The 18,008-nt window shown below is 48.9% G+C and overlaps 1 protein-coding gene across 4 annotated transcripts in view; it reads left to right on the forward strand.

Annotated features, from left to right (window-relative positions):
* ZNF608 (zinc finger protein 608) overlaps positions 1-17,044 on the forward strand; it is a 102,623-nt gene extending 85,579 nt beyond the window's left edge. For 2 of the 4 annotated variants that reach the window (XM_055141342.1, XM_055141341.1), the window contains exons 4-10: positions 5,443-5,530; positions 6,029-8,471; positions 10,163-10,580; positions 11,133-11,305; positions 13,392-13,545; positions 15,411-15,492; positions 16,057-17,044. In XM_055141342.1, coding sequence (XP_054997317.1) covers positions 5,443-5,530; positions 6,029-8,471; positions 10,163-10,580; positions 11,133-11,305; positions 13,392-13,545; positions 15,411-15,492; positions 16,057-16,063 — 3,365 coding nt within the window. In that variant the 3' untranslated portion in view covers positions 16,064-17,044. Of the gene's footprint in view, positions 1-5,442; positions 5,531-6,028; positions 8,472-10,162; positions 10,581-11,132; positions 11,306-13,391; positions 13,546-15,410; positions 15,497-16,056 lie in introns of those variants that run through there. The other 2 variants (XM_055141343.1, XM_055141344.1) reach the window with 2 other exon arrangements.
* Positions 17,045-18,008: the final 964 nt, after the last annotated feature.

Raw genomic sequence — 18,008 nt, forward strand, 5'->3', positions numbered from 1 at the left:
CCCAGACCATGGTGACCCCATCTTGGGGTGCCTGGGTGCTGGCTAAGCTGAGCATTTGAGCTTGGCACCCCAGGTTTGGGTCAGATCGTGCACAGCTGCTGGTCTCGTTGGAAGAATTGCTGGTCTCGTTGGAAGAATAGGCCTGCTGCAAGTGTGAGGATAGTGTTCAGGAGGCTGTGCATGGGGCCCAGGCAGTTTGTCGCTTACTTAATGGTGTGGTCTTCCTGTTAGATGGTGGGAGGGGGAAAAAAATCTTCACGGTATTTAGGGCCCAGAGGAAGGGGGCTGAGCTCTTGGTTTCCCAGCCAGCCGTAAAGGAGAGAGTCTGGGATGCTGTGCATAGAAGACTCCAGGCCTAGGGACCATGCCTGGAAACAAGATCATCAGTTCCCTTAATTTGTCATGCACAGACCTTGGGCAAGGGGCCATATTTAAGGGTCAGGGTGGGGAGGTTGTGACAGTGGACTCAAGTGGAAAATAGGAATTTGTTTGAGCTGCTGCTGTGTGTGGCCCAGGGACCAGGACACAGGGACAGAGCAGGGAGTGGCTGGGGTGAGGGTGGGGTGTGAGTGCACGCGTCAGCTAGGGAAAGATTCAGTGGGATGAGCACATGTGGCCTGTCCCTAGTTCTAGTTCATTCTGAATCTTCACTTTGCCTAGGAACTTGGACTAAGGCAGGTAGGGCCTTCAAAGTGTGACATGGGGGCTGTGACAGTGGGTAGGGCATTTGCCTTGCACGCGGCAAACCTGGGTTTGGTTCCCAGAATCCCATATGGTCCCCCGAGCACCACCAGGAGTAATTCCCGAGTGCAGAACCAGGAGTAACCTCTCTGCATCACCGGGTGTGACCCCCTCGCCTTCCCCCCCAAAAAATAAGTGTGACATGAAGAAGACCCTGCTTGGCGTAAGAGTGAATGAACTGACTGTGAGGGGAACGTGGGTGTAGGCATTGTCCTTGCCTGGGTGCATTGTCACCTGCTGATTGTCAGGGGGACAGTCTTTGCAGCGTTTCCTAGTAGGCCCAGTATAGTCTGGGACAATCCTGGGAGCTGGTGAAAACCCCTATGAGCACTGGAGGAGGAGCCTCTTGGCCAAGCACGCTAGACTGGAGCTCCTCACACCTCACAGATGCCCTCCTCCAGCTCTCTTCATGGAGCTCTGCGCTTTGGCCTCGAGATCCCCTTCCTTTCAGAACTCTGCTCTTTATGCCAACTTCCCCTTACACATTCCTCATTCCCAGTATTCGCTGCAGTGGCCCTCACTGAAGCCGTCAGATAGGGCCAGGAAGCATCAGTATTGCTTGACAGGCCTGAGCAGGTCCCTGGGACACTCAAGTCCCTACCTAGGGAAATAATGGGACTCAGTGACTGTTGAGTCCTTAGGAGATCATTTGATCTGGGGATTTGGGGAGGTTTGATTTGGGGAGGTGGGGCAGGGGAGGGGGGTGGCTCAGGTTATAGACTATTGACTGTATTCTTAGTCAGTGTCCTGTAGGTCATATGCCTCTGAGGGTGGAGTCCAATTTGGTATTTAAAACAAAGCCTCAGTACAGAGAAGAAACCCCTGCGCAGTGAGTGTGCTCATACCATCCATTGCCTGGTTCAGCCCTATCCCTCCGGTTTCGTGTCAGGGAAAAAAACCTTACAGAACACGGGGCGGGGGGCGGGGGCAGCGGCGAGAAAGAGATGGTTCAAAGAGCAGGGGTTCTTCCTTTGCATGTAGGAGGTCTGAATTTGATACCCAACATGGTCCCCTCCCCCAAAGCACCTCTAGGAGTAACTTGGGGAGCTGGATATAGCCTTCGAGCAATGCCAGGTGTGGCCCAGACAAAGTAATCCCCTCCCCACCCCTCCCCCCACACCACACACGCACCTGAAGTTACAGGCCAGGCACCAGCTCTTTGAGAAAGTCCAGGCCACAAGTGGGGACGGGTGATGCTGAGCTGGTGGGATACTTGAGAGCACAAAGATGAGGAAGACTTGAGTAAGCACCCCAGCGCCTAGTTCCCAGGCTGCGCTTTGAAAGAATGTGCATCAAAAAGAAATTGATCTTTTTAGAATAAATGTAGGCATTTTCTAATTTTTGCAAGCGACACACAGCCCCAGATTTTAAGGTAGAAATGTATACATTAAAGAGATTTTTATTTCTCACTTGGGTCCCATAATGTCTTTCAAAAAAAAGTTCAAGCTATTTTCTATGGTTCTGGGATACAAACGGGTCGATAATGGTGAGACGTGGGTAGAAAGTTTGCATCTTTTACGACTATCAGCCCGCCTTTATCCTCCTCCTTGGCCCTCCTCAGAGAGGCATAGACTTCTTCCCGGAGTAGCCATGCACTGGCCTTTTATAGGAGAAGCATTCCTTGAAGCCTTCGTTCTGGTGTAAAGTGGCTCATGTGGCGCCACAGAAAGAAAGGTTGTGTGTGTTTGCAAGCGAATTCTAGACAGACATCAATACTGCTTGGCATTGTTGGAGCGACTTGTACATCTGAAGGAAAATAAGACAGAGCACAAGTATTTAATTAGCACTACTTGATGGAGATCATTCAAGATCTTGCTGGGAGCAGAGCATTTATTTTGAGCATTTTACATATGGAAGGCTTCTAGAAACACACGGCTAACTTGAGTGTGGCCCTTTGAAGTTGAAAATGGACTTTTCCTTCTCTGGGTTTTGTTCCTGCCCTTGTGAGTGCTAATAATAATGATACGTATCCTCCAGGCCAAGGTAAGAGGTCCGGGTCTGTTGGTGCAGCTTCTATAAATAGTATCGGGCCATGTGCACAGTGTACAGCGTGGAGGTTTAACCTTTGCAACGGCTCGCTCCTAACAGTAGCCCCGCACTGCCTCTGATTAATTGCTTGTTTGACAAGGCTTCCTTTGCTCTGCCCGCCCCCGCCCCCACCCCCTCCAGTGTCCCTTTGTCCTGTGTGAGACCACCACTTCGGAATGCAGTGGGCCGGTGTCACCGCCCCATCGACAGGCACCTCCAGCCCAGGGTCAGGCCTGCATTGGCAGAAGGGGCTAGGGCCGGGCCCCCAGCCCCTGGTGCCTGGAGAACCCTGGGCTCGCCACCCCCTTCCCTTGCGCAGAGCCCCTTTATTCCGGCCCTGCTCGCCGCTCCCGAGGCCGCCCTGGGCCCAGCCAATCAGACGCGAGCGTTCCCCCCGGGCGTGGGCCAATGGGCAGCCGGCATTCGCTGGAAATGCGAAACCCTTAGGGGAAAAGCAATAACAAAAGCCTTTCACTGCAGACAAATGTTAAGTGTCTGTGCAGACTTTTCCTGTTTTTAATTTTATTACTGCAAGAATGGAAGGCTTGTTGTTTCTTTCATGTTTCCTTTCAAGCAATTTTAATTATACATTTGTGCTACATCAGGGACTCTGGAACGCAGTGATTCAGCCTATTGCGTCTAAAGCGAAAATGCACTCACCTTCTGGCAATACAGATATATTCTTGCACTGTAAATATAGCTGACATGCTGAAGAATTTTAAGCAGCTGCAAAGGTCTTTGACACCACACGCAGTGCCCGAGAGAGCAGATGATGAGAAAACCAGCTCGATCCTTCCTCTGGCTCCCAGCCCCTCCTTTTCCCGGAAGGGATGTGCTCATAAAGAATGCTGCCTTCCAATTGTTCTGTCTTGTGCAAATTTGGACCAAATGCCTAATTATCATTGATTCTCATCTCAATATGGATTTTTATACTCAGTGGTTTAAAAAAATATTTTGTTGTTGTTGTTTCCTGGGGGAATTACAGTGGAATCAACTGTGATTTGAAAGATGCAGTTTTAGCTCTCCCCTCCTCCCTGAGACTTGCTGTGGGGGTGAATTCAGTTGTCACTTAAGTAATAGTAACACAGACTGTCTGGAAAACAACTTAAAAATCTCATTTTAAGTCTTCAGATGCAATTCTTCTTTTCCCCACTGCTTGAGTCCCAATTGTGGAAATATTTAACCTGCTGTTTGAATGTTCTCTGGGAAATAAGTCTTACCTTGTGAGGTATGTCCCTGGCCATAAAGGAGCTCCATGCAGGCTCTCTGTCATTCAAAATGGCAGGAGCAAGTGAGCAAGCCAGCTAGACTTAGACTTGGAGTAATGTTCTTGGAATTTCCCAAGATTGAATAAGGGACAAGTACAGAGAAGAAAACAAAGACTTTCCTAAAGATTTCATTTCTTTAACGCTTTACATAGTCTCCAAATCTAGGTCTTTTAAAAATGTGCTTTAAAAGAGTGGTTTTAAAAAATACATGGCACTTGTCCAGTAGAGAAATAAGAGGAGTTTATATTTTGTTTCCCTGTGACATTTGGTGTACCCAGTGCACTGAGGTTTAGTAATTCACAGATGCAGTGCTAAATTAAATTGCCTGTCTGCAAAGCAGTTGGGAAAAGCAGAATGATTCGCAGGAAGCAAGTGTGTTGGTTTTGAGATTTTTTTTTTCTAATCCTCTGTGGCAAATGCTTACTAAAGTTGATTCTAAAGATAACCCCAAGAGCAAACCTATTGTGCACATTTATTTTCTTAAGAGGGCTATTTTAGGAGTCCTTAATATGAAACAAGACCAGACAGTGAAATAGATACTGTAGCATGGCTGATAGGCTCTCACAAAGTCAGAGAGGGCAGGATTAGTTGATTGTCTGCTATCTGGATTCTAAATCCCATCACCGCACCCCCTTCCTTCTATATTTTTGTGCATATATATGTATATATATACATATATATATATATACATATATATCCTGTTTTATTTTGTATTGTTGCATTAGAAACAAAACTGATTCTTTTCAGTCACCTTATGGTTTAAGCACTGGTAACAGTGCTTCAGTTGATGTTGGCTGCTTGCCAAACGAAAGCAATTATGTGTAATAATAGAAAAATTAAGAGGTGAGTGTTGCTGTTTTACAGCAGGACATGGCAAAAACCATTTCCTTCTGTCAGCAGTATCTTGATTACACTCTCACATACAGTCTGACTTTTATACTACACATGCATGCACTTGGGTCTGTGTATGTGTACACACACACACACACACACACACACACACACACACACACTTCCTGTGGGTTTTCACTTGAGGTCACTGAAACCAGAAAGAGGAAGAATGCAAACCACAGCTTTTAGAAGCAAAGGAGAGTAGAATTCTACTGGTTAAAAAAACACAGTGATGATCACAAAGAAAAAAAATGGGGCTGGAGTGATAGCACAGCAGGTAGGGCGTTTGCCTTGCACTCGGCCGACCCGGGTTTGAATCCCAGCATCCCATATGGTCCCCTGAGCACCTCCAGGGGTGGTTCCCGAGTGCACAGCCAGGAGTAACCCCTGTGCATCGCCGGGTGCAACCCAAAAAGGAAAAAAAAAAACACGGTGATGAGAGTACATGGTGGGGAGAGGGAGTGATGAGCTCTGAACTCTGATCACAGTCCTCCTTCTTTCCCCACCTCTACAGGTGTCCTGGTGGTGAATGTCACGTGGAGGAACAAGACTTATGTGGGCACTCTGCTGGACTGCACCAAGCACGACTGGGCACCCCCCAGGTATGACGGGCCTTTCTCCTCTGCTCCTTCCTCCTCTCCTCCCCCTCACTCCGCATCCTCTTTCTGCAAGCTGACTGGAGGGAGAGATTAATAATACATAGAAGTCGGCATGTAATTGTAGCCAGCAAAGAGAAAAGAACAGTGGCAGGCTGAACCCAGCAAAACGCAGGGGCCGGGTTTCTTTCCCACCGGGAGCTCTCTCCTACCCACTTTTTTTTATCCCCTTAAGATTGGGACTGGGAACTGGGTTGAAGCAAGCTCCCCGCACTGTGTGCTTTGTGCTTTGGTTTTCTGAGGAGCACTGTAAGCGGGTGGCTGCCTGCTCTTTGGCAAAGGGCAGCACTGGCCAGGGCAGTAGCAGAGCAATGTCTCTTGCTTTGCCGGGGTGGCCCTTGGGTCCTGCATGGGGTGCTGACTCTCCTGGACGGCAGCTTGTGTGACTTAGCTGCCTGGGTCCGGGTCATGCTCTAAACTGACCTCCGGTCTTTGCTTTCCTAGGTTCTGCGAATCTCCCACGAGTGACCTGGACATGCGAGGGGGCCGGGGCCGAGGGAAGAGAGCGCGCTCGGCGGCGGCGGCCCCGGGCTCAGAGGCCAGCTTCGCGGAGTCCCGAGGGCTGCAGAACAAGAACCGAGGGGGGGCCAACGGGAAGGGGAGGCGGGGCAGCCTCAACGCCAGCGGGCGAAGGACACCCCCAAACTGTGCCGCTGAGGACATCAAGGCCAGCCCCTCCTCCACCAACAAAAGGAAAAACAAGCCGCCTCTGGAGCTCGACCTGAACTCCAGCTCGGAGGACAACAAGCCCGGGAAACGCGTCCGCACGAATTCGAGGAGCACCCCCACCACACCCCAGGGGAAGCCAGAGGCGGCTTTTTTGGACCAGGGCTGCTCTTCCCCGGTGCTCATAGACTGTCCCCACCCAAACTGCAACAAAAAGTACAAGCACATTAACGGCCTGCGGTACCACCAGGCCCACGCACACCTGGACCCCGAGAACAAGCTGGAGTTCGAGCCTGACAGCGAGGACAAGATCTCGGACTGCGAGGAGACATTGAGTAACGTGGCCCTGGAATGTGGCGAGCCCAGCACCAGTGGCTCCTATGACGCTGTGAAGGCGCCCACATCCCCCGGCCCGGGCAACCCCCCGGGGACCCCCAAAGGAAAGCGAGAGCTGATGAGCAACGGGCCGGGTTCTGTGATGGGTTCCAAAGCGGGCAAGAACTCGGGCAAAAAGAAGGGTCTGAACCATGAACTGAGTAACCTCCCGGTGATCTCCAACATGACGGCCGCCATGGACAGTTGCTCGGCCGCAGATGGTAGTTTGGCCACCGAGATGCCCAAACTGGAAGCCGAGGGCTTGATCGATAAGAAAAATTTGGGAGAGAAGGAGAAGGGCAAGAAAGCCAACAATTGCAAAATGGACAAGAACCTCTCGAAACTTAAAACGGCCCGGCCCATCGCCCCCGCCCCCGCCCCCACGCCCCCCCAGCTGATCGCCATCCCCACTGCAGCCTTCACCAGCACCACCACCGGGACCATCCCGGGCCTGCCCGCCCTCACCACCACCGTGGTGCAGGCCACACCAAAGAGTCCTCCGCTCAAACCCATCCAACCAAAGCCCACCATAATGGGGGAGCCCGTCACCGTGAACCCAGCCCTTGTGTCGCTCAAGGACAAAAAGAAGAAGGAGAAGCGGAAGCTCAAGGACAAGGAAGGGAAGGAGACGGGAAGCCCGAAAGTGGAGGCGAAGCTGGGCAAACTGGAGGACGCCAAGGGGGTGGGGAAAGACCTGTCGGGGCATTTTTTAAAGGACCATCTCGGCAAGAGCGAGGGGCTGGCCAACGGGCTGTCTGAGTCGCAGGAGAGCCGCATGGCCAGCATCAAGGCCGAGGCCGATAAGGTGTACACGTTCACCGACAACGCGCCCAGCCCTTCCATCGGCAGCGCCTCGAGAATGGAGTGCAGTGCCGTGGTGAACGGGCAGGTGCCCATGGCCCCCCTGCACGTGCTGGCCCAGAACGGCCCTGACGGCTCGGCGGCCAAGACCAGCAGCCCCGCATACTCGGACATCTCGGATGCCGCGGACGACGGCGGCTCCGACAGCAGGTCAGAGGGCCTGAGGTCCAAAGCGAGCTCTCCCGCCGACGTCCTTTCCGGGAAGGACGGGGTGCTCAAGGGGCATCCCGCGGCCGCCGCTCCGTCCTCGCAGGTGAAAGAGTCCCATTCCCCCTACTACCATGGCTACGATCCTTACTACTCCCCGAGCTACATGCACCCGGGTCCGGTGGGCGCCCCGGCGGCCGGCAATGGGGGGAGCAGCCAGGGAATGAAGATCAAGAAGGAGTCTGAGGAAGACGCCGAGAAGAAGGACCGGGCGGAGCCGCTCGAGGCCAAGAAAGTGGAGCACAGCCCGGCGCCGCTGCAGCACCAGTCGGTCATCACGCAGCGGCACCCCGCCCTGGCCCAGTCGCTCTACTACGGCCAGTACGCCTACGGGCTGTACATGGACCAGAAGTCCCTGATGGCCACCAGCCCGGCCTACAGACAGCAGTACGAGAAGTACTATGAGGACCAGAGGCTGGCCGAGCAGAAAATGGCCCAGGGGCGCGGGGAGAGTGAGAGGAAAAACGAGCTTCCCTTGAAAGAACTGGGCAAGGAGGACAGTAAGCAGAAAAACGTGCCGTCGGCCACAATCTCAAAAGCTCCCTCTACTCCGGAGCCTAACAAACCCCATTCTAAACTAGGGCCGTCAGTGCCTAATAAAACTGAGGAGACAGGTAAATCGCAGCTTCTCTCCAATCACCAGCAGCAGCTTCAGGCCGACAGCTTCAAAGCTAAGCAGATGGAAAACCACCAGCTTATTAAGGAGGCTGTAGAAATGAAATCTGTCATGGACTCTATGAAGCAGACAGGTGTAGACCCAACCTCGAGATTTAAACAAGTAAGACTGTGGAGCCTGGCCCCGCCCGCAGGGAGAGAGCAGGGTGAGACCGTCCGTGTCGCGGCGGCGGTGGCGCTTAGGCTGCCCTAGGGTGGCGTCCTCTTGTCGCGGAGCCCAGTGCAGAGACTGCCCTGGAGTGTACGGGGGCCTCTGGAATGTGCATTGCTCACTTGCCTTGCCTGGGTGTGTAGTTCCAGGAGCCCGGAGCCGGCGCTTGGCGCGCTCCTGTTCCTCCCTGCGAGCTGCCCTCTGCTCCCGTCATTTCCCGCCCCATCCCAACTAGGGCACCTGTAGCCCAGAGCCACCGAGCTCCTGCCTCATGCAGAGAGTTTGAGCTCAAAAATAGTTGTTCTTGAACATTTCCACATCTTCCAGGGATGAGAACACCCGGGCCCCCAAAGCTGCCCTTTTCCCACACCTTAAAAAAATTTTTTCTTGTTCTTTGGTGCTTGGGACACGCCCGGTGATGCTCAGGGGTTCCCTCCTGGCTTTGCACTCAGGAATGAACTCCTAGTGGCTCTCAGGGGACCATATGGGATGCCAGGGATTGAACTCAGGTCAGCCCCATGCAAGGCAAGCACCCTACTTGCTGCTCTGGTCCTGCCCTGTGCCTCTCAAGTGAAATTCAGGTCCCCGTTTTTCTTCTTCTGCTGTCTGCCAGTGCCTGCATTTCGGTTGTGTCCTGTCTTTTTCTCCAGCCCAGAGCGGCGCTGGTCAGCACCTGGCAGAGGGACACCACGAAACTCACTGGTGCTCACATTTGTTCTCACGCTGTAGACTCGTGCCTGGCCCATGTCAGTGAGGACTCATTCAGAGCCCTGGGTGTTTATTTTAGGATTTCCTACCTCCGCCCTCTGTGAATTTTAGCAGCAGAATCGTCCTTTATACTCATGTCTTCACTAGGACCCCACTTTGAATATTCACTTGGCACCTATAATGCCCAGGGGGACTTTTCTCCTCTTGGGGGGTGGGGGTGCCAAAAGGGTCACTCAAGAGCTGCCACCCACTTCTGGAAGCCTAAACCCCAGACTATGGCTTCATAGGACCCTAATTTATAGCTGTGCTGTTGGGGAGCTTATCAGCGGATTTGTTTTTAATAGAAAAACCTCATGTATGTGATGTATTTGAATTTTTGTTTTGATAAAATGTTAGCACCTTGAGACATGAACCCATCCAGTAAGCCTCAACAACAGCGGTATATAGTATTAGGGAACTGATGCTCCCCTCCCTCCACCCGCCCCCCGCCACACACACATGCACATACTAAGTGATGTTTCTTAGATTTATTAATGGTCAGCTTAAGTTGGAGCCTTAAAAAATTTTTTTAATCTATGTAAGGTAATAAAGAGAAATGAGGATTAGGTTAGATGTGCCTGCAGCTGTTATTTAATGTTGAGAAATTTCATTAAGGGCCCAGCTCTGAATCCCAGCAGACTTGCGTCTGCGACCCATGTCCACTCAGGTCCTGACCTTATATGACCTTTGAAAGCTTTGGTTTTTATCTTCCGTAAAACAGAACTAGGGTGCCTAGCTCAGACGTTACTGTTCTGTAGGAGAAGGGGCTGTTAACACACGCATTCATGTTAACACAGGATTAGAAGGAATAGTATAATCATGATGATGAGCAGGTTTTTCTGAAAACTTAAAATTTTTCACCTCTTCCCCCACACCCCCTCTCCCCCAAAACTCAGGATCCAGATTCGAGGACATGGCATCATTACGTGTACCAGCCCAAGTACCTGGATCCACAGAAGTCAGAAGATCTTGACAGAGACAAGAAATTGAAAGAGGATAGTCCCCGGAAAACACCCAATAAAGAGAGTGGGGTGTCCACCCTTCCCGTCTCACTAACGAGCATTAAGGAGGAACCCAAAGAGGCCAAGCGTCCCGATTCTCAATCCATGGAGGAGAACAAGCTGAAAAATGATGATCGAAAGACACCTGTGAACTGGAAGGACTCCCGGGGGACCCGGGTGGCTGTGTCCTCGCCCATGAGTCAGCACCAGTCCTACATACAGTACTTGCATGCATATCCTTACCCACAGATGTATGACGCCAGCCACCCTGCCTACCGCGCCGTCTCGCCCGTCCTCATGCACAGCTACCCGGGTACGTGCCTCGGGCTCTCACCCTGCTGGGGGAGGGACTGCTGAGGACGAGCTGTTCAGGATAAATTAGGCATTTCAAGGGGTGACATTGGCTTTTTGCTGCTTAAAAGTCCCACAGATGAAACTGATCCAGTATGACGCTTCTTTTCTTTCAGCTGAAATGTCAGGAGTTCTCAGCTGTAGTTTCCACGAGCTCCGCTGTTCCTGCTGTGGCTGTTAGACTGACAGCTACTTTATTGCCTATGAAAATATTCTAAGCACTTACTGTCATAATCATGATAGTTACTATTTCTTTCACTTAAGCGGACACATAACTGTATGAAACGGCTTTAAGCTCAATTCTGTTTATAACCTCCATTCATTGGGACAAATTAACTGGGAGGAAAAAACCAGGAGAAACCTCCTTGCAGTTTAACACTGATATAGCCCATTCTTAATGTAATCCCCTATTTCAAGATCTCCGGCTCCTACCCCAAATTCATGTAATCCAAATGATTTTTTTTTTTAAAGATGGAGCCTGTAACTTGATGTGGCATTTGTTGTTTATCTGCAGGAGCCTATCTCTCTCCAGGATTTCATTATCCTGTTTATGGGAAGATGTCAGGGAGAGAAGAGGCAGAGAAAGTCAATACCAGCCCTAGCATCAACACGAAAACAACCACTGAATCGAAAGCACTGGATCTGCTCCAGCAGCATGCCAACCAATACCGCAGCAAGTCTCCTGCTGTACGCCTCCTTTTGTCCTTATTGAAAAGTACCATGTTTTGGGGTGGGAAGTGGGAGCGGAGAACAAGCTAGAGAATGGTCTTGAAATAGAAATGGTTTAGGAACCCAGCTGTGACTTCAGGATGCTGTTTTATCCTAATAACCCCAAGAAGGGAGTGCTCAAAGTCAGATGCTTTGACAGATGACGGGAGGTTTTGTATGGTGCTAGCAGGTTTTTCTGTTGTAGAATCTCGCATACCTTGCCAACTGGCTAGGGTGCTCATTAGCATCCCCTAAATTCCTAGAAACCAAGTTCTGGTGCAAAATATTTTGGGGGCAGGATGGGTGAGGCACTTGTGTGTGCCAGGGCAAGTCGCTTGGCCAAGACACAGCCACATCTGCTCCTTTTTGACTCACTGTCATATGCCTGTAACTCTGCAGATGCCATGCATACGTGTGTTTGTCAAAGATTCCACACCCTCCAGTACACACAAGCAGGGCTGCAGCTAGCCCTGGTGACTGTTGTGAAGAGAAACAAAAGAATGGATGTGGTAGTGCTTACAGGAAAAAAGTTGGAGTGCTTGCTTTGGCAGCACATACATTAGGAAAAAAATTGGAATTGGGGCATAAGGTCTGAGTCCATCAAGAAACTCAATGCAGACATTAGGAAAGATGATTTATGATTTATGAATCTTTTCTCTCAGAACCTAAATACAAATATTTCTTTTGAGTGGAAAAAACTTAAGATCCCTTTTCAAGTGCAAAGAGAATACACAATCCTTAAACAGTGAGTTGGGGGGCAGGAGTCTCTCTCTGAGCGTTCAGATGCTGAGAGACCATGGAGTGGTTCAGCATGCACAGCATCAATGACCTAAACTTTGCATCTAATAGTTACTGAGATTTTGAGAGAGAATTTTCCCCATAGATGTCAATAAAAAGGTATTGGAGGATAGAGCGATACAGGGTATTTGCCTTGCATGCATCCAACCCAGACTCTATTCCTGGCATCCAGTACAGTCCCCCAGGCATTGCCAGGAGTTATAGCTGAATGCAAAGCCGAAAGGATGTTGACCTGGGTTTGACTGAATTGACTAGGGTATAGTTTCTGAGACCAAGTTCAATTCCAGGCAACACACTCCCCTAAATCCCCAACAATTAGACAGTTAGGTCTGAGTTGCCAAGTATAACCCCTATTTTAAAAAGCGATAAGGACCGAAGAGATAGTACAGGGGTAAGGTGCTGGCTTTGCACATGGCTATATTGGACCAATACCCAGCACTCCGTATGTCCTTCCAAGTACTACAAAAAGTATCCCAAGGATAGAGCCTGGAGTAAGCCTCTGAGCTCTGCTAAGTGTGGCCCACAAACCAAATTAATAACAGTAATGAGAAAGGGGTAATTTAAAACAAACTTTTCTTTTGATCTGTATATAAAAGTTGTTTCCCAAAAGAAATGGAGTAGATTACAAACCTGCATTGAGAGTATATAGAGAGGAAGTTCTCTCTCTTTTTGAAAAATTTTTTAAATTTGCTTTTTGGGTCACACCCGGTGATGCACAGGGGTTACTCCTGGCTCATGCACTCAGGAATTACTCCTGGCAGTGCTCGGGGGACCATATGGTATGCTGGGAATCGAACCCAGGTTGGGAGAATGCAAGGCAAATGTCCTATCCGCTGTGCTATGGCTCCAGGCCCCAAGAAAGTTCTCTTTTTATCCATTTGATTTTTGGGCCATGCTTGGGGGCTCTTCCTGGCTCTGTGCTCAGGAGTGATCCCTGGCAGTGCTCAGGGGAGCCATGTGTGGTGATCGATTAGAAACCAGGTCAGCTATATGCAAGGCAAACACCTTACCCAGTGTTCTGTTTCTTCTGCCCTTCCTTTGAGGAAAAACCCATGTGCCACTTGGTTTTCTTTGGGCAGAGTGATTCAGTGTTGGCTGAATTTCCAAGGGAACCTTATACTTGTCTTTTGAAGTGATGGCCCGTTAATAGATAACTTGAAGGATGTATCTGCTTTTCAACCATTAATGCATAGGACCAGTGGGACAAAGGGGGCTTGCTCATTGTTTTGCAGAAGATGACAGGGGAACTCTCTCTTTTCTGTTGCAGCCTGTGGAAAAGGCTACAGCTGAGCGGGAGCGGGAAGCAGAGAGGGAACGGGACCGCCACTCCCCCTTTGGCCAGCGGCACCTGCACACGCACCACCACACCCACGTTGGCATGGGCTACCCTCTCATCCCTGGGCAGTACGACCCTTTCCAAGGTCAGCAGCTCCTCACAGTGTGCCTGTCTTCATTCTGCTCTGGAAAATGATCGCCCAAACTGCCTCGCATGTCTTAGAATCATGTCTTATTAGCTCTGGGAGGAGATTTTCTAACCTTTCTTTCTCCTGTTTCCTAGTGACCTAACAGAAGCTGTTTTCACAACTCTGTATTCTACTGAGACATGAAATGGCCACCACTTAATAATTGTCTCTGGTTGATGTTATCGGGGGTGGCTTACTGTTATCTCAGACCGAGGGCTGCGGCCTGTGTCTGGGGCCGGGATATAACAATCAGGAGATCAGATAGCCACTTCAGGGAAATCGGGGCACACAACAGTGGGAGGGTGGGAGGTGCTGCCGAATCGTGACGCGTGCTGGTTTCCGCAGGCCCTTAGAGTCGCTCTTCTCCTAGGGAAGGAACGAGATGAGCTCTGGCACTTGTCATAATGTAAATCAGGACCTCTTCACGGCCCTTCACTGCTGTGGCTCATTCTCTGAAGATGGAGAAGTGATTCTTAAAGGCAGGGAATGGTCCTGAGGGATGAGTTCTTGGTGCTATGGTGAGCGGGTGCCAGCTGTCCCAGCTCGGCCACCTTCAAGAAACACTTGCCAAGGGACTCGGCAGCCTTAGGCAGTCAGATACCAGGGATTGCTGCACAACTTTGAACCGGGGACAGCTTTAGTGAGACTGAGCACTGAGATGAGGGGACCAGATGGGGTCATCCTGGTATGCCGGTGCCCACTGTTGGCACATACTTATGTGACTTCTGTGCATACAGGGTCCAGGGAGGAGAGGGTTCTCTCTGGTGTGTCTTTCTGAGAAGGACACTTCCCTATTGGACCAGGGACCCAGACTCATGAACTTACTACTTCCAGACAGATCATAGGGATTTTCAGGGCAGGGCTTTCACCTAGGAATTTGCTTGCCAGATCCCCTCTCTTTGATTTGTAAATATATGACAAAAATGTGTAAAGAGACCAGAGCAATAGTAGATCGGCTGGACACTTGCTTTGCATACAGACTAACCTAGATTTCATCCCTGACACCCTGCCTGGTCTCCCAGCACTTCCAGGAGTGGCCCCAAAAACCCAAAGAACAAACAAACAAAATGTATAAAGATAATCTCTGAAAGTGGGAAGTTTTTCATATGAAATTATCATTCTCATGTATTCAGCTCATGCCACTTGGTGAAAACCAGCAGAATTAAGAAAATAGAGCTGGGGTGAGGACTCAAAGGGCTGAGCACATATTTTGCATGCTGGAGGCTCACTTATGCTACCCAGCACCTACTGATCCCTCAAGAGCCACTCGGATTAAAATTAATGTTCAGTTTAGCCGTTATTTGGAGCTATTCTCTAACTGCCATCTTTTCCTTAGAGGCTAAAAGTTAAGGCTCTTTGGGAGTTTGATTCACTAATTCCCTATACCTTTTGGCTGCATTGTGTTCAGTCAGTCACAGGGGAAAACATCAAAGTGATAAAATGCATTATGAAAGTCTTGTATGCTAAGCAAATAGCATGGCACGTCTATAATTCACTGTGACTTTTGATTCTTGTCTTACCTGGTACCTATTATTTCTCCTGGGCTTCCTATTCCGAAATGCATGCAAACCATTTAGTGCCATTCAGAGCTAGAGAGATGGAAAGCCACCCTCTCTTGGAATAGCTGTTTAAGAGAACGGCAGGATATGTGTGTGATATTGGTTAGACCTGACGCTTCGTGTTCTGTCCTTGCTGCCTGGAACATTCCCTGTGGGTGTGAGGGACAGATTGCTGCCTTCGTGCTTGCAGCGCTCTGCCACAGGGGTCTGGAGCTGCTCTGCCTTTGCTGTGTGTCATGGAATCTTGCGTTCTTTCCCCACCAGGCCTGACCTCCGCTGCCCTGGTTGCCTCCCAGCAGGTGGCCGCCCAAGCCTCTGCGTCAGGAATGTTTCCTGCACAAAGAAGGTAAGTAGCTTCTGCTTTGGGAACCTTGCTCTAGAGAGAGTTAGATTAAGTGGATGGGAGGAAGAAATACTGATTTTTCAGACCCAAACCCTAGCTCCATGGGCTTTATGGTTTTTACCAAACTTGACATTATTAGTTATTTAAGGAGCTCTTATGGTGCCACGCTTCTTCATGTGTGAAGTGTATTCCATGGGCCTCACTCTGAGCTGTAATGGAGTCACAGTGAAAGGATCGTTGTTTCAAACAGTTGAAAGTTTCCTAGCTTAGCTCCATGGCTTTGTCAGACCCACTTGCCTTGACACCTTTTGTTTCCTCATGTTCCACTGTGGTCACAACAGAGCAATGAATGTTCATAATGCTGAAGGTGATATTTACTTATTACTAGTTTTAATTGTCCCATAAACTATCTTCAGAGGGAACTGGTTTCCCACAGTTTATGTCACTGTGGCAAAGCCCTTGACTTCCTGGAATTGAATGAAAAGAAGCTGAACAGCCTTAGGTTTTAAAATTTTTATTACTCCATGCGTTAGCTCCCTTATGCTAAGAGTCTCTTTTCTTTTGCAGAGAATAACAAGATTGGAAATGTACGTTGTCATGTGACTGGATCACATGGGGAAGCGCTTTATACAGACATCAGTTCCATGGTGTTAATTTGAAATGCCTTAATGGCAGGCAAAAACCAGTCATTTCATTTTTGTAAATTACAGATTTTATCACAGAGTAACAAATGTTGCTGTAATTAAACTTCTGTTTTATATATATATACGTATACATATATGTGTATATACATATATATATATATATATATATTCTTTACTTTTTGTATCAGTAACCAGGCTCGCACACACAGGGTCTGCTGCCAAGTCGCAAACCACTCAGTAAAAGGAAATAAAAAATGTATTTGTCATGTTGAAAAGTGTTAGCCACAAAAGGCTGCTTACTTTCTTTGCCTTTTCCTTTTCACTTGTAAATAAATAATGTTATGTATCAGTGTGCCTGAACCTTTGCATATCCTCCATATTCTTCCCGTCAGCTCCTCAGAAAGGCTGACTGTGATGACACTTGGGTACAATTTAGATGTCCACGTAGGTGGCTCCCGTTAAAGACGCATCAGTGTGAAATGTTCTGTAGTCACTGTTTGTACTGTGTATTGTGGGAAAGAAATACTTTGTGAAGGCATGGGGTTGCCAGTACCACAGAAACTGTGTTGTATATAATGTAAAGATTAAAATGGGGAAATAATGAGCATCTGTGAATAATGAAGTGTCATTTTTTGATAATCTTGAATGGCAAATAACCCAATAGCCTGCATACCAGAGACACCTGTGATTGTTCTATTACTTGAATAGTCCTGCAGTCCTTTTTTTTTCCCCCACTGTTTACAATTATCCAGTTTTAGAAGAGAGAGACTTTAATGCCATTGCCTGGTTACTTGTTTTATGCTGTAATCTAGTTTATTTTATGTAAAATGTATATTGAATGCTTTCCTTTTTTATACCTGCCTTAAATAATTTGGCAATCAGAATTAAAAAGGTTTTTTTTTTTTATAATGGCTTCTTGTCTGGCTCATGTTATTTCTAGCTGGTGGGTAGTGTTTCTCATTGTCAGAGAACGGTTTCTTCATATCATGCCTGTCTAATGCATCAGAAGATACAGAACACAGATACTGACTTTTCTCATACACACGGCTGTAACAACCAAATAGTACGTTTCATTCACTGGGTCTATGCATATTTACTGGCTATTTACTCCAGGCATGGAGTATAATGTCACTGCAAATTGGTAGCTACAGGTCTCCTGTAATACAGAGTGGGATCCCAAAGGTGCTAGACTTGTGACAAATGAACGGTAGAGAAAATGTGCAAAAAGCCAGTCAGCTAGCCATTTATTTGACTTGCATCAACTATGTTTTAGTAGCATATTTTATGCCAAATGTGCAGAACTAACTGCTCTCTCGCTTCTTCCTTCCGCCCAACTGGCACTCACTCAGGGCCGGTTTTATCCCAGGCTTTATAAAACGCTGGGATATAGTAGCAAACAAAGCGGAATTTCCTTTCCAAGTTTGCATTTTCCAGCAAGGTGGGGTAAACATCATAAAACCTATAAGCAACGAGTGGAAGATGTTAGACAACTGGTAATAAGTCAGTGCTATATAGGGTAGGTAATACAGATCAGCTGTGGGTAAGTGGTATGGAGAGAAGTGAAGGAGGGAAGTGGGGAGGGGACAATGTGTGTGGAGGTTGTAGGGATCAGAAGCTGTGGAGGGGCCTTGGATGGAGAAGGAAGGGACCTCCAAGGCACTGTACTACCCCATCCCCATCCCCCCATTGCAGTGAGCCCTGCCAGCCACCATGATTCTATCATTTTAAAATTGGGGGTGAGGATGGAGTGGGGGTAGGACTTCTAAGTAGTCCACAGGGGTCCCAGGGCCCCCGCCCTGCAATTCTTGGCCAGTCTGGTGAAGACGCAATGCTGTTCAGGGCAAGGCACCACCCGAGTGCCAGGGGCCGTCCTGT

The sequence above is a fragment of the Sorex araneus genome, chromosome 6 (assembly GCF_027595985.1).
Source record: "Sorex araneus isolate mSorAra2 chromosome 6, mSorAra2.pri, whole genome shotgun sequence".
Taxonomy (NCBI): Eukaryota; Metazoa; Chordata; class Mammalia; order Eulipotyphla; family Soricidae; genus Sorex; species Sorex araneus.